Genomic DNA, 15,549 nt, shown 5'->3' with positions numbered 1-15,549 from the left:
GTTTATTAATGCTACTGCTAGACAATCACACAGAGAAACATTTGAACATGGAGATCTTGAGAACTACATAAAAAGGTACATGGCCGTACCTTTCAGAAAACTAAAACACTGGAAAGACTCTAAATGCCCATCAATGAAAGAACAGAAAAATAAGTGATAATATTCATAGTGAAATATACAGCAGAGAAAACTCAAATGAATTAACTGTTATATAATAGCATGTGAATACTCTAGAAACATACAACTGAGTGAACAAAAAAATAGCACCTGCAGGATATTTTAGAAACTTCAGAAACTAAGGAATATATTGTTTGAAGCCATATACATGCAAATGACAGAGTAACACAAAGCCAACACCATGCCACTGTGAGAGAAGGCAAAAGAAGGGAGTTAAAAATCCAAACAAGCCTTTAATCTCAGCACTCAGGAAGCAGAGGCGGACAGATCTCTTTGATCCAGCCGGTCTACAGAGGCTACACACACACACACACACACAAAAAAAAAAAACCAAAAAAACCAACCAACAAAGAAAAAAAACAACAACAACCCTGTCTTTAAGATCCAGCTATAGCACGCCTAGGCATATATCCAAAATATGCTCAAGTACACACCAAGGACATTTGCTCAACCATGTCCATAGCAGTTTTATTTGTATTAGCCAGAATCTGAAACAACCTAGTTGTCCCTCAAAGGAGAAATGGATACAGAAATTGTGGTACATTTACACAGTGGAATACTACTCAGCAATTGAAAACAAGCAAATCATGAAATCTGCAGGCAAATGGTGGGAACTAGAAAAGATCATCCTGAGTGCGAAAGACACACATGGTATATATACTCATGTATTAGAGATATTAGACATCATGGTGTATACTCATGTATTAGAGATATTAGACATATAATATAGGATAAACATATTAAATCTGTACACCTAAAGAAACTAATTAAGAAGAAGGACCCTGGGTAAGATGATAAATCCTCACTCAGAAAGGCAAACGGGACGGACCTTGGAAGAGGGAGAAAAGAGGGAACAGGACAGGAGCCTACCACAGGGGCCTCTGAAAGACTCTACCTGGCAGGGTATCAAAGCAGATGCAGAGACTCATAACCAAACTTGGGCAAATGTAGGGAATCTTATGAATGAAGGGGGAGATAGAAAGATCTGGAGCGGACAGGAGCTCCACAAGGAGAGCAACAGAACCGAAAAATCCTAGCTTAGGGGACTTTTCTGAGACTGATACTCCAACCAAGGACCATGCATGGAGATAACCTAGAACCCCTGCTCAGATGTAGCCCATGGCAGCTCAGTGTCCAAGTGGGTTTCCTAGTAATGGGAACAGGGACTGTCTCTGACATGAACTGATTGGCCTGCTCTTTGATCACCTTCCCCTGAGTGGGGAGCACCCTTACTAGGCCACAAAGGAAGATAATGCAGCCAGTCCTGATAAGACCTGATAGGTTAGGGTCAGAGGGAAGGGTAGGAGGGCCTCCCCTATCAGTGGACTTGGGGAGGGGAATGGGATGAGATGAGGGAGGGAAGATGGAATTGGAGGGGAGGTGGAAGGGGGTTACAGCTGGGATACAAAGTGAATAAACTATAATTAATAAAAAAATAAACACTATAAAAAGAAAATAAAAAATTAATAGTAGATAACAAAACAAAATAAACCAAAACCAAAACAAAACAAAAACAACAAAATTAGTGGCTAAAGCAACAACACCATAAATTGTTTTGATGCTTGGGTAGGAATGGGTTTATCTGAATCTGTTTCATTGCAAAAAATCAAGATTTATACAAGTGAGCTGACACATGCCTTTTTTAAACAAATAAATACAAGAACTCAACTTTGCTATCTTCTAAACAAGTAGCAGCAAGGAAGGGACCCTTATGTTTTATGTTTCTGAAACAGCTATGTTTTCTATAAATATATACTGGATTTTAAAACACAAATAGAGATTATCTGAATGAGTTATAAGCCATTTCTTCTTTATGTTTCATATTTCTTTTTTAAATGAGTACCTTCTTTACAAAATCAAACAAAACCATACCAGATATGCTTTAGGAATACTGTGTCAGGTAGAGGCTATCATCTAAAATACAAAAATGGGAATCTGAAATCAAGATTTTACAAGGAAGTACACCTGCCCAAAAGTGTACTGTACAACAGGAGACCAGGCAGTAAACCCCACTTCATGTAGACCCCTCCTCCCATTTTTGTAGAATGACTGTATTTTACCTAGAAAGCAAGAACAACCTTAAGTGACTTCAAGATTATTTGGACCTCTAATCAATGTAAATGGGAAAAATGTATAACTACCATCAATAAATTCATAATTGTGGTATAATTTATGCTTGGTTTATAATAACAAAGGGATTTTCTCTTGGAAGTCTTACTGTTATTCCTTCATGCTCATGCTTCACATGTCCTTTACTCTCTTGAACAGGCTTGGGTTCTGAAGAGGTCAAGTTCTGTGAATTTTCTACCCTTTGACCTAGAGATGGGGTAAAAATAATAAAATGAATGTTTGAGAAGGTAAAAAGGGAGACAGGCAGACAGAAAGGCAGGCAGGGTGGCAGAGGCAGAAACAGATAGATAAACCATTGTATCTACATGTTGTGGGATGCACAGAGGAGCTGCTGACTTTGGGTCTGCACTGGCAGCATCTATGCACGCAGTCTACACAGAGGCCTGGCCTTGAGCTTCAGCTGGGGCAGATGGAAAGCTGATCACTGTGGCTCAGCGTACTATGCAGTGAACTATGCCGGATAGGCACATGCAACACATCACTCCAGGGAGCTGGGCTTGGAGACAGATCTGGACAAAGGGCTGCCTGGCCTGGCCTGTGATACAACTGGAAGGGAAGACCAGAACAGCTCGGGGTTTGTTGCCTGAATATGGAGACTAGCACAAGAAAGCAGAGACAGGGTCAATGATTTAAAAGGGAATGCCACCACAAAAACTGCAAATATTTAAGAAAGATCATAAGGACATCTAATGAATAATCTGGAGCCAATAAATTTGAAAGAAATTAATATATAAACCAGTTTCTAGCAAAACATCGAAGCCAAATTAAGAAAAATCAAAGTAGTCTCACAGTTCTTTAATTTGTAATTTTTACATGGCAAATACTGCATTTTTACCTCTTATTATAACATGCTGTTTTTGAAATCTGCACAGGTAAGTCATCGTAATCAGCTTATGTACTACCTCATATACTCATGTGATCAGAGTACTTAAAAATCAATCTCCTCTTGGAGGTCGGAGAATGTGCAAGTTCCAGGCCAGCCTGGGCTAATGGAGACCCTTTAACAAACAAGCAATGCTCTCTGAACTCTTCAGGAAGGAAGCACATGAGCACTAGATCGCTGGAGCTTTTCTTCTCTCAGGTGAACTTTATTAAAATTTGAAAGGATCTAAAAACTTTCTTTTAAGAAAACCCCAAGCAACTGGTGTATTCTCCCAAATATTTAAGGGAATATTGTTTGCTTTGTTTCTCCTGATAGTCCCAAGGATAAATTCCAGGCTTCCTGTATGCTGGGCAAGTAGTCTACCACAAAGTGTGTGTGTGTATCTGTGTGTGTGTGTGTCTATGTGTTATCTCCATCCCTAATGATCCACATAAAACCCTTTAAAGAGTAGAAAATTTTCAGATAATATATTTTCTCATCTTTATTTTTGCTGTAATTTGTGTCAAGGGAGTTTTTAAGGAAAAGCTTCCCTTCTCATTTGCTAACTCTGGTAGTAGAAGACAGGAGGTTCTGCTGACAAACAAGGCAGGTTGTGTTCTGACTGACTCATGGAACTAAAGTGAAATTGCCAGTACATTTACTGCTATCTGTACACACTGAAGTGTGTTTTTTCACTGCAAGATGCACTGCCACTGTCTGCAGCTTTGGTACCAACTGACTGCCTCCTCACTTCCACACCCTATCTGCTGCTGAAAAGAAGGGAAACCAGATGCATGCTCTGAAAGGGTTCCTACCGACCCCAGTGAAGCCTGTGGGCTGCTAATACACAGCCGGCCAGCTTTCATGCCCATCCCAACCCCTCTAGCTCTTCCCATAGCTGGCCCTCCTGCCTCTCATGCTTCCTTCCTGCCTTCTGACTTGCTAAGCTTCTTTTCTTTGGGATCATTCTTTGTCCCTCCTACTCTAGTCACTCGGACCCCTCTCTAGTACCCAGTCATGCCAAACTTGAAGAGAATAGATGTGTATGTTAAAAGAATATATTAAAAAGCAAGAAAGTTTTGTGTCCAGAAGTCACATTCTTACAGTCAAATCAAAAAGTAAACATAGGGCTGGGGAGATGGCTCAGAGGTTGCTGTACAGGCCTGAAGGCCTGAGCGCAGATCCCCATGTAAAAAGCTGGATGAGGCAGCATGGGGCAACCTGGGGCAGGGCAGCGGGAGACAAGAGGCTCCTCAGAGCTCACTGGTAAGCTTTCAGATAAGCAAAAGGCTTTGCCTCAAGTAAGTAAATAGTGTGAAAGTCATCAGGGAAAGACAGCTCACAGTAGTCTCTGGCCTCCAGACATGTACACATGTGCACACCAGCAACACACACACAACATGCAACCTCCCTCTCTCTCCCTCACTCCCCCCCCCCCCGCACTGAAATAAATATTTAAAATAACCGTGAGAGGCAATACTACCTGTAGCTTACCACCATCCCAAGCCCATCCCTGTACTTGGGAGGCAGAGACAGGAAGGGCCTGCCTGACGAGGCCAACCTGGGCAACATACTGAGTTCCAAGCCTGCCACAGAAAAAGAGGGAGACCCTGTCTCAAAACTAATCAGCCAGTCAAACAAAGAACTGACATTTCTGCATACCTTGAGAAGAATCTGAGCACAAAGGCTCAGTAATGTCGGAGGTGCTGCTGCTCCGGGGGACCTGCTGCTGTCCCACCACAAGATAATCAGAGTCCGCTGCTGGTGTGTTCTCAGCCTGTTGGAACTCCTCCACTTCTGAAAGCATTAACACACAACATGTAGGAATATGGTCGGAGATTTAAAACAAACAAACAAAAAACACTTCACACTTAACTGAGTTAACACATTAAGTTTCAGATTTTGTTTGTTTGTTTGTTTGTTTGTTTGTTTTGGAAACCAGACTGCAGTGAGACACTCTGCATGCACACCACCACACTTCCTAACTTATTAACACTAACACTCCATTCTATGAATACACTTTTCTCAAGTTCTAGGTAGCCTTTTGTTTTCCAGGTGAAGGAAGGGGGCAAGGGAAGAAATTCACAAAGATGGTTGATAACACTGAGATATCTGAAATTTCCCAGCACAAAGGAAAGACTCAGCCATGTAGGAAATGAATAGATAGATAAATAATACTCGAGAGCACAGGTGGTACCAACACTAAACTAAGATGAAAGAAAACAAGAATCCCAACTGCACTCATCCTTCTAATAGATAATGTAAAGTGTACAAAAGAAAATACTATTTAATACTCACATGACCATGTACAAAGCTGAACTAGTCACAAAGCACAAAATGATCTACATGGTATAAACTGGAATACTAAACATAAGCATTCAACATCTGATAATCTTGCTAATACTTTACATCCTCTATTCCCCTAAAGGAATACAGGCTTCCCTTCTAGTCCATTCTTAAAGTGCACAATTCATTTTAATCTTTTAGGAGCAGCCACGACCCCTTCCCCCTCCCTCTAGACTCACAGCCTCAGGACTGCATCATCTCTGCTTAGGCCATGTGAGCGGCATGCTGTTCTCTCCTCAGCCAGCAGAGAGGCCCCTCTACAATGAAGGTGCGACAGCGTCTGGCATCAGTCAGCTCTGTCCTGTGTGGGGTGGGGCCTGTCTCACTCCTACCCCACAAATGGATCCCTAATCATCATATAGGAGTTCCCACTCTCTGTATTCTCTGAAACACTGATCCTTTTGGCACCTTCTGCTCTCTTCCTCCTGCTCTTCACTCCCCTCTGCTAATCTGTCCCCTGTTCCCTGCCCCTCATCCCCATGCTGCACCAAGCATGTACATATCTTGTTATGAATTCCACATGCAAAGCCACAGCTCAGTTCTTCACTAGACTCCAAACTCAGTGATGAGGTCATAAAACTTCATATCCCCATACCCATGTCACCATAAATCAGCTAAAGTTTTACTACTTTAAAAAGAGAGTTCCCAAAACCCAGACTATATTATTTTAACTGACTCTGTCACCTAGTTGTTCAGCTGCAATAGAGCTTCATTACATGGGTGGTACTAGTCCCATGTAAAGTCCTCCCATTTGGACATAAGCCACAGTGAAGACTCACTCCTCCAAAGGAGATTTGTGTGCATAGGATGAGTCTGGATTTAATATACGGGATTTCCACAAAGGATGGCTCTTCTGCTTTGTTCCACCCAAATGAAAATTCCATGTTCTGCTATACTAGTACAATTGCAAGGCCTCAAAACCATGAGCTTTGTGTGAGTCTTTGCTATGAATCAAAGTTCCAACTAGACCATAGTTTAAAGGTAGAGGCTAAAGAGAACCTGAGCACAAGAGAAAAGATGGGCCAAGATGGCATGAAGAGACAGTTTCATATTTCCTAGGTCATCTTTGCCTAGTGCTTCTCCTGAGCTACAAAGAAGTGTTTGTTTTTCCACAGAAGACACACAAGGAATATGTGCAAATTTTTAATCTACCTATGCATTCCAGAGCGAAAACTAGACTCTTTTCACAGGTCTGCTAGAGTATTTAGCAACAGAGCCCTCAACATTATGGGGCTAGCCCTTCCAGTTATCTTCTTATTCTAATTTTACAAAATGGTGAAAGGAAGATACTAAATTCTTCACTCCTGTATCAGCAGAGGGAGCCCACGAGCTTCCAAACTTTCTAAAAAATAATTGGTCAGTGCCTGTTTTTGTGGACAAAGGGAAGAGTGGGTTTTTCTCTCTGAAGCCTGGTGCCAAACACTGGTGGATGCCAGTTTCTGGGCTCTGAGCAGGAGTAAATAAGAGCTGAGCCAACACTGGCAGCGTCTTTCTAAAGAGAAAGAACATCGCCATCTGGTGGGATGCAACACAGCCACAGCACTGTGGTTTCCAAATTAGAGTGTCCCCACTGGTCCTCAACACAGTAGACGAAGGACGAGGAGCCTGCTACCACCAGCTGTCCGCCTTTCCAACAGACAGGTCTAATACATCTCTTAAGGCCTTGTTTTTCCAAAACTGTTAAGAGGGACTTCTCAGATGGAGAAAGTCCAAGCCTGTAGAAAGAACTGGAAATGACAAGGATGGAAGAATAGGCCACAGGAAGGGAAGGAAGGGAACAGCTACGTATCTTGCTGTTCTCTCAGGCTTGGGCTACCCTTGGAGTTGACTATCAATTGAAAAATGTGTTAAAAAAAAGAATTTTCAATTATTCTTATGTTGTACTATAAATCCAACTTGCTGATTTGAAGGTGTACATGACTTGTTTGTGTACTCAAAATGAGCTCTATACAATAAACAAGAGAATAACACTCTAACACCCTTTTCTTCCTAATGCTTCTCGGTCTCCCTCTGCTGCATGCTGTGGTTGAAGAAAAAGCATGGTGGGCTGTAGCTGCTCCCATTGACTGTGTCCTGTTGAGCTGCTCTTTTGTAACTAATGAAAATGATCTTAATGCTGAAGTAAAATGTAAAGATACAGGATTGCCTGTCAAACAGAAAAAGAACATCTGAGTTACATAACAATTGTGCAATAAATCTCAGATTTGATGCATCCTGTTTTGAATGTCACATGATTTCTGTTTGAATCACTTTGAAGAGCTGAATTCTGCCTCAGATTCTAACTTCATTTCTGCTCTGTGAAGTCTAGTGACAGCCAATTAAAAGTACTAACTTTCCTGTCTCCTGAGGCTATAGTTACTCAACACCATCCCTAACCCACTGCTTTCCAAAGCTCCATTGGAAACATCAGCAAAATGAACAAAAGGATTCTTTTACCCCCACTGAGAAAAGAGCATGAGCGAAGTAAATGTGTAAGCTCTTCAGTTAATTTCTATTTTCTCCAGATGTTGTCTACTTTTCACTCATTCTTTAATTCAAGACTTCCTTATTCCATCTTATTAAATATAGCCAAGGCTCAGTCTCCAATAAGTAATATTCTATGCTCCATGTATCCCACATACAAGGCTCCATAAGCAAAATTAGAATGTAAGGTCTTAATTTTAAAAACATCATTCATGATGCCAACTCGGCCTTACAAAAGCTTAAAAGATGCTTTCCATTTAACACTTCAGCTCCCCAAAGTCAGGCTTACTGAGAGTAGTTAGTACAGGTCCTAACAAGAAGCACTTCCACTTATGGAAAGATGGAGAAGTAGCTATGCAAGGGCCATAAGTTGGGATGAGGAAAAACAGTCAATCTGCTAGTTATAACCATTACAATATTCCCAAAATAAAATAAAAATCTACCCTTGCATAGAGCATATTAAGTGCTGCAGACTGACAAATATCCCATCACAGAAAGCAGCTGACATTTCAAGACAGCTGGGAGAGAATGTTTTCATTTAGGAGAAAGGGGACTCCCCTGCTGGCATGCCTTCTTCCCAGGTGCATGGTGTTCTCAATACTCATATTAATGGAAGCGGGTCGTTTCGACTCTCCCCAAATTCAAACACCACTGCTTTCCACACCTCCAAATCTACCACCACTGTTTCTATTATTACAGTTTTGGTGGACTGACTCACGCAGATTAGAAACCAAAACAAGGACTGCTGCCATAATAAAATTAGCAACCACCAATACAATAAAACAAAAGAAAAAGGAAAAGCAAAAAACAAAAAAATACTCAACTTGTAGCCAGAAAGGAAAATTTAAAGAACCTGCTTATCATTTAGCCACAGATTAGCAAAGAGATAGCCACGAACTCAGATGTACATCAGAACACAGCAATGCTACAAATCGCCAGCCAGGAAGAATATACACGCCCAGGCCTGGCAAACACTTCCCTTGGCCTACTCTACTGACACTCTAACTAATGAAGGACAACTGAGAAGTACTCGTCACTGTAGCTGTCAGATCAAACAGCAGCAGCGTGTGTCCTCAGGGTAACCCTGCTATAAAACCACGGGTGAAGATGGCAGAGACGGGCAAACACGAGTCTGGTCTCGCTTGCTCCACTATACAGGGCTATAGGTTTTGCCCTATTTGTATGATTAGTATTTGAGGCTTGGCCATTTCTGCTGTAGGCTTGTCTCAGCGGAGGTACTTAGCAGCATCTCTGGCTTCTACCTACCAGATCTCACTATGACAACCAAAAATGTCTCCAATTGTTACCAAGTCATCCCTAGTTGACGGTAACTGCAGTAAATAACTCAACTTCTGCTGGAGCCATGTACACACACATAAGAACCAGGAATTTGAGTAAATCAAAATAGTAATTCTGAATAAGAACAAAACTTTTAAAATAAAGTTATTAATAGGAAGATTTTTTTTTTTCTGAGAACATATCCCAGAAAAAACAGTGAGAAAACTTAGGTGAGACATTATGGAAATAAAATAGACAATGAGATAAAACTTTTCATATTAAAATTTTCTTTCTGGTGTCATTCAGCAAAATGTATAGAAAACTATTTTAAAGACCTCCTTAATCACCACTAAGAAGAAACACTTTCTAGACAATCTAAACCTCAAGAATTTACTGTTTAGCAGCAACTTAACTAATGGTGGCCCCTTTCCAATGCTCTCCTTACTGTTTTCACACTCAAGTATTCACTAAAGTGCATTTTCTAAGCAACATTATAGTCCACACTTTCAGCTAAAACTAACTTCTTCCCTCATGGTATTTTACTTAAGTTTTGATTTTTGTTTTGTCAAACTACAATAGTGCTACCGTGTTTGTGCTACAGAAACCATCATCAGGCTATCTCCAATATTTAAAAAGTCAAAATCTATGTGTCAGAATTCAGAACATAAAAGGAACATGGGAAAATCTCCCTCTTAATTGAAATCTGGTTCACCTAAAAATCACTGAAGATTATTTCTTTATAGCTATAATTACTCACCACAGGAAGTAAATTCCCTTTGAGAACTGACTAGGCAAAACATGAGGAAACTTGGTTTTGTTACCATGACATCCTCCCCTATGACTGGCACGGTGTAATCACACACAGTGGTAGCACACACTGTGGCATCCTGATGTGCGGACAGTGTGGCAACGTGACATCAGACCAGGATAACTAGTGTATCCATCACTCTTGGCATTTATTTGACAAGTTTTTCAAACACTCTACTCTGGCTACTTCAAGATACACAATAGACTATTAACTATGTTTACCTTACTGTGCTGGGTACTATAACATCATGAGAAAAAAACACAAGTGAACTAAGTTCAGTTTCTGAGTGAAATCTAAAAAGAGAATGTTTTGACAATTAGCACTGTTTTCACTTTTTTTTAACTAAAACCTCAAATATCAGCATGAATCTGATAACTAGCAGGATTATAGAATTTTTGAGTACCTACTTGCTACTAAGCATGAACTACACAAAAATAACCATTAATATTCTTTGAAATTTAACACAAGTGCAATAAGCAGCCTTCTGGGTGTGACTCGGGTGAGTCATGAAGCAAGGCCTAGGGCAGGAGGGAGAAGCCTGGGGACATGGATGGACACATGAGACAGCATTACAGTACCTGACAGCCTGTGAGAGCAAGAAGAGTAAGAGAAACCAGGTAAGAGAGCGCTCACGGTATGGAGGAGGAGCGGGACGCTTTTAGTGGCAGGCAAAGGCTCAGAGAGGTGGACACAGTTGCTGATAGACTGGCTTCGCTTAGCTTCCAGGAGAGATAAAGTAACATTGTATCAGAACACATCAAGACCTTTCACCGCTTCTAAGTTCTAAGTGCTGCGTTTCCTTTAAACATTTAAAGGCAACGTTTAAAAGTCAGTAAAATGAGAGAACATAATCACAGTCTCTAAATACAGCCAACGTTCAGCCAATCACTGTTGACTTAGAACGATCAGTCCACACAAGGAACAAGTTTCATTTGGAAATGCTTCATACATTGCCTTTCCTTTTGCTGCTATGTATCAGAGCTTACCAGAATGAGACAGCATTATTGCATTATTAACACACTACTACCTCTTCCCAAAGAATACACATACAAAGAGCACAGAAGAAAAGGAAAACCTGGTCCAAGAGAAAAATTTTTCTATTAAGTAATGAACAATTCAGAAATTGATTTACTGAGAGCTGACTGTATTTAAAAACTCACCATTTAGTAAACTAAGTATCTCAAAGTCATGTAGTCATGACTACATACATGACTCAGTATTTTTATTTGATATCCATGAAACCTATCTTTTTATATTGTATTTCACATTTAGTTTAGCCAAAGTTTCTCAATATCAACTTTTGATTTTTCTCATACATTGTTGGTTAAACATATAATAAGAAAAACACAGAACATGCTTCAAATACATAAAACTACAATAAACAAAATCAATGTTACCTTTAAAATCAAAATACAAAGGATTATTTGCTATGCTAATATATTATGTACTTCTGCTACGCATAAGTTAAAAAGAAAAACTATATACAAAGGTGGCACATTTGCAAAAACTGAAACAAACTTTTTACTTTACTGTCCCTTCCCCTATCCCTTGCTATCAGTGTTCCCAGCAATGAGATTACTATATAATTCATGAATGGTGTTGCCTAGGGCAACACCATGTGAATGTCAAAGTGTGAAAGGTTTCTCTCCAGATGCAGCCAGCACTTTATCTGAGCACTGTTTAAAGAGCTTTCCTTTTATAAAGCAAAATGATTGTACGTTTTTCCAAAATGGATCACCATGCATTTTAGAAATAGTAAAACACTAGCTGTTTTATATGGCAATTAAGACATACTTTGATCACTCTCGAGTTTAAAAGTCTGAATTCTCACCATCATTGACACTCAGGGCCAAAGTTATCTTTGACCTCTTTAAGTACACTCTGATGTCCTTTGTTAAATCTATTTCCCTGGTGTCACTGCCAGTGACCTCGTTAGCTAACTCAAATCTATAAGGTGAATCATTATGTGAACACCTTAAAATGCTCTCTTAAAGAGATTAGAGAAACAAAGTTACTTTTGAGAGGCTATTCCATAATAATTATTACTAGCTGCTATTAATTCCTCCAAAGAGCACAGAGAATTGTCTCTGTAAGCTTCTATACTCATAGAAATGCCTTCTACACACTCAAGGTACAGGGAAAACACTTGGGGCTTTGTTAAAAAGTAGGAAAATAAAACTGAGTAAAATCACCTGCGTATATTAGTTTTATTAAACAGCAAGATATACAAGAAATATTCAAAGTCTATTAATAGGTAACAACTGTTTCACAACATTTATCGTTTTAAAAGATATAAAACACAATAGAAAATGCATATATATATGCACACATGTGTATATATAAAACATAAAGATAACAGACTCATGCAACTGACAGTCTTCACAGTCTTGCAAACATAAATGGTTCTAGACTTTTAAAATGTAGTTACTTCTCTAAAAGCCAACCTTATAGTTTTAAAGTACATATTCCACAAATATCTTTACAAAACCTTTGCAAACAGTTGGTCCAATGTCAAGTGGACCCTCAAATACCTGAGAACATCATGCTGGTGCTTCTACCACATTGCTGTTTAAAATGCGTGATGAAAATTAATGTCATTTGGAAAATGCATGTTTGCTGCTTTTTAACACATGTAAACAAAATGCAATGGTTTCTAATTAGTGTGTATATTGGAATTCAAAGAGGGTGGCAAGGGCAGCATAGGCCTGCCCTGCTTGGGAAAGACACTGCCTTTGACACACTTCTGATCTATATTTTACTAAAGGAACCAGTGATCGCAGAGAAGACTGCAGGAGTTTAGCTGAGAAAGGGTATCAGTGGGCCTCTCCTCAGTGCTGCATGTTTTTAGGAACTAGGTTTCTCAGAAACAGAATGAAGGACAATGACTAGAATAGGTGGTTCAGATCATAAAAAAAGATAATTGCCAGCAAATGCTACGGTATAAAGAATGAGAAAGTTACAGTTAGGGAACAATATACTTAGACAAAAAAGCCAACAGGAAGCTAAGCCATCTATACCAGGCTTTTAATGAGCAATGAAAAAATGTGTTTAACGCAACAAAAATTTGTTTTATAGCCTGAGGATCTTGTTTATGGTTTTCTGAAGCTGTTGTCTACCAACTCTAATTTCATGGTCCTGCTGATGAGAGAAACTATCAGGAACTGAGATATGGTTGTGTAAATCCTCAATCAGAGAACAAGGTAGGGTAGGGGGGTGTGACCCTTGATCTCCTCATGGTCGGCTTCCTTTATAAAGATTTGTCTCTTGCCTTAGTAAAAGCAGTCTGTTCATGGCAGGTTCTTGATAGAGTACCAGTGCTAGTTCAGATGGGTTATAAAAGCAGAGCCTATAGGCATAACAAACTCCGTGTTTCCAGAGAAGTAACAGATGAGAATGTGTCCTTTCACTCCTAAAACCAAGTGGGTTACCCTCCTTTTCTTTGTTGGAACCAGTTATCACTAAATTCTATAAGGAACACTGCCTTGTAATGACATCACTAAGGCTAAGGGTGCGTTTATCATGCTCCCTTTCACCGTAGAGACTTTGGAAATAAAAAATAAAACCTGTGGCTTGAGAAGTAAGCAGAACAGAAAGTTTATAAGCTATTAACACATTTCATTTAATAAAGGTCTAATATTTAAATTCTGAATAGAATTTTAAATTTAATTTCTATAAGTTCATTTAAATAATAATTAGATTTGTTTAGTGATATTTAAACAAATATTTACCCGTTGCTTTTTGGCGGACAATATTTCTTGCCTTCTCAACTCCCGGTGCTCCAGATGTGGTAGCGCTTCTGAATCTCATCGGCTCGGTCACATCTGGATGGCTACGCCAGCTGAGAGAAAAGGATCGTCCCACAGCAGTCCCTTTTTGGGACTCTAGAACACAACCTTCCAAGGTAAAATGAGAAACACAATCTAAAGGCTGAATTTTTTATTATTCGTTTTACTGCCTAGGCTGTTCCAGCCAATGCACATATAATGGCATGTAATAGGCTACACACAATACTTCCCCGCTAGCCACGGATTAAGAACCACTTCCTTGAGTTGCAATTTAGGAAGCTATGTCATAACCTAAAAATACTTGCTATTAATGCATTTTTAATCTCCAACAGTTTCATAAAATTTTTATGTTTATAGTATTTACTTCAACATGCAAAAGTACATATTAATCAATCTTTCTCAATGTAAGAACAATGTCATAAGAACTTATGCTAGTGTGCCCATGGTACTTTAAAAGCTATTACTTATAGGTGAAAAACTTTGAAGTCCTGATGATTTAAAATGGTACTGGTGTCTGAAGACTCCAATCCAGCTACAGTCCCCACAGAAAACCATCAACTCTAATGTAGACTTGGTCAAATGGGCAAGTTAATAAAAATCGACAAATAATTTAAAATCTTATTTTAGAAAAGTTTCAAAACAATGTAACAATGTGGTCTGATATTTGACTTCTCATTCCTCAGTGTTCTGGTCAATTATTTGAAAAAAAGGGCAAAGCCCCAAAAGAAATTCAGAAGGAAAAAGACTAAGACATTTAGGAGATTTTTTTGCCCAGGAATATGTAGACAATAGATAGAACTTGTGGCTTATTTTCACATCAAGTTTCCTTGGCATACAGTATCTGTTTTCACTAGTTTAGTGCTTAGGCATGTATTTCTATAATAAATATTTAAATCACTTTTTAGAATAAGGCAAGATAAATTAAGATGTTTGTCATAGTCATTGTTTAAATAATTTGTTCACATCTCCCAGGAAAACACCACTTTTATAGTTGTTTACTTTCCAATGCTAATTTATGTCTTCATAGGGCTGTGTTTACACACTAAGTAGGAAAAAGTACGTTAGGATACAGTGTATCCTACACACGGGTGTTCCTGTGAGTGAGTGCATGCCTGCGTTTATTTAAACAGCTTCAGGATGCAGGAAACACTTTTGAAAAAGTAAGCGCCATCTTCTATCTTAGCTCTTTCCTCTTTGGCAGGGCATACTCTCCTCTAGACTGAGAATCACTGTCGTAGGTAGCCAGCCTCCTGCAGAAAGTATCTTGACTCTTCCAGGGCCTAGTTCATATAGAAATCTCAGAAATGCAAGAGAGAACCAAAAGAGAAGAAGGACCTCTAGTCTAGTTTGTATTTCTAAAAAGAGTCCTGTTTCGCTTCAATTATGGAGAAAAAGTGACTTGTTGCTCAAGCTAGGTTAGAAAATTACTGCACTGCACAGTCTAAATCTAAACTGGAATTAAGCTGTTCTACTGCAATGCTATGGACATAAGCTACTTTGCTTTGGCTTGCTGCTTGCTTTCACTAACGGGGGCTTTGGCAAGCCATTCTCAGACAGCAATGAACACATGATAGGCTGTCCCTAAACCATGTTCTATAGTTAGCTCACCACTAACTATAGAACAGTTAGCATCTCCCCGTATCCACATGCTTTGTTCTCACACTGACTCTGGACTTCATTGTGTGACTCACTTTGGTAGC

At 39.4% G+C, this 15,549-nt stretch overlaps 1 protein-coding gene across 4 annotated transcripts in view; it reads right to left on the bottom strand.

The window, feature by feature from the left end:
- Positions 1-15,549, bottom strand: part of Ralgapa2 (Ral GTPase activating protein catalytic subunit alpha 2) — a 269,491-nt gene that overhangs the window by 163,880 nt on the left and 90,062 nt on the right. For 3 of the 4 annotated variants that reach the window (XR_009591640.1, XM_060383131.1, XM_060383130.1), the window contains exons 16-19: positions 13,793-13,957; positions 10,643-10,783; positions 4,832-4,966; positions 2,396-2,493 (exon numbers count right to left, since the gene is read on the bottom strand). Coding sequence is in view for 3 of the 4 variants with exons in the window: in XM_060383131.1 (XP_060239114.1) it covers positions 2,396-2,493; positions 4,832-4,966; positions 10,643-10,783; positions 13,793-13,957 (539 nt within the window). In the remaining variant the exon portion in view is untranslated. The remainder of the gene's footprint in view (positions 1-2,395; positions 2,494-4,831; positions 4,967-10,642; positions 10,784-13,792; positions 13,958-15,549) is intronic. The other variant, XM_060383132.1, reaches the window with a different exon arrangement.

This window comes from Meriones unguiculatus, chromosome 4, assembly GCF_030254825.1.
Source record: "Meriones unguiculatus strain TT.TT164.6M chromosome 4, Bangor_MerUng_6.1, whole genome shotgun sequence".
NCBI lineage: Eukaryota > Metazoa > Chordata > Mammalia > Rodentia > Muridae > Meriones > Meriones unguiculatus.
Note: the sequence above shows the minus strand (reverse complement) of the source record. Positions and strands in the feature narration are given on the sequence as shown.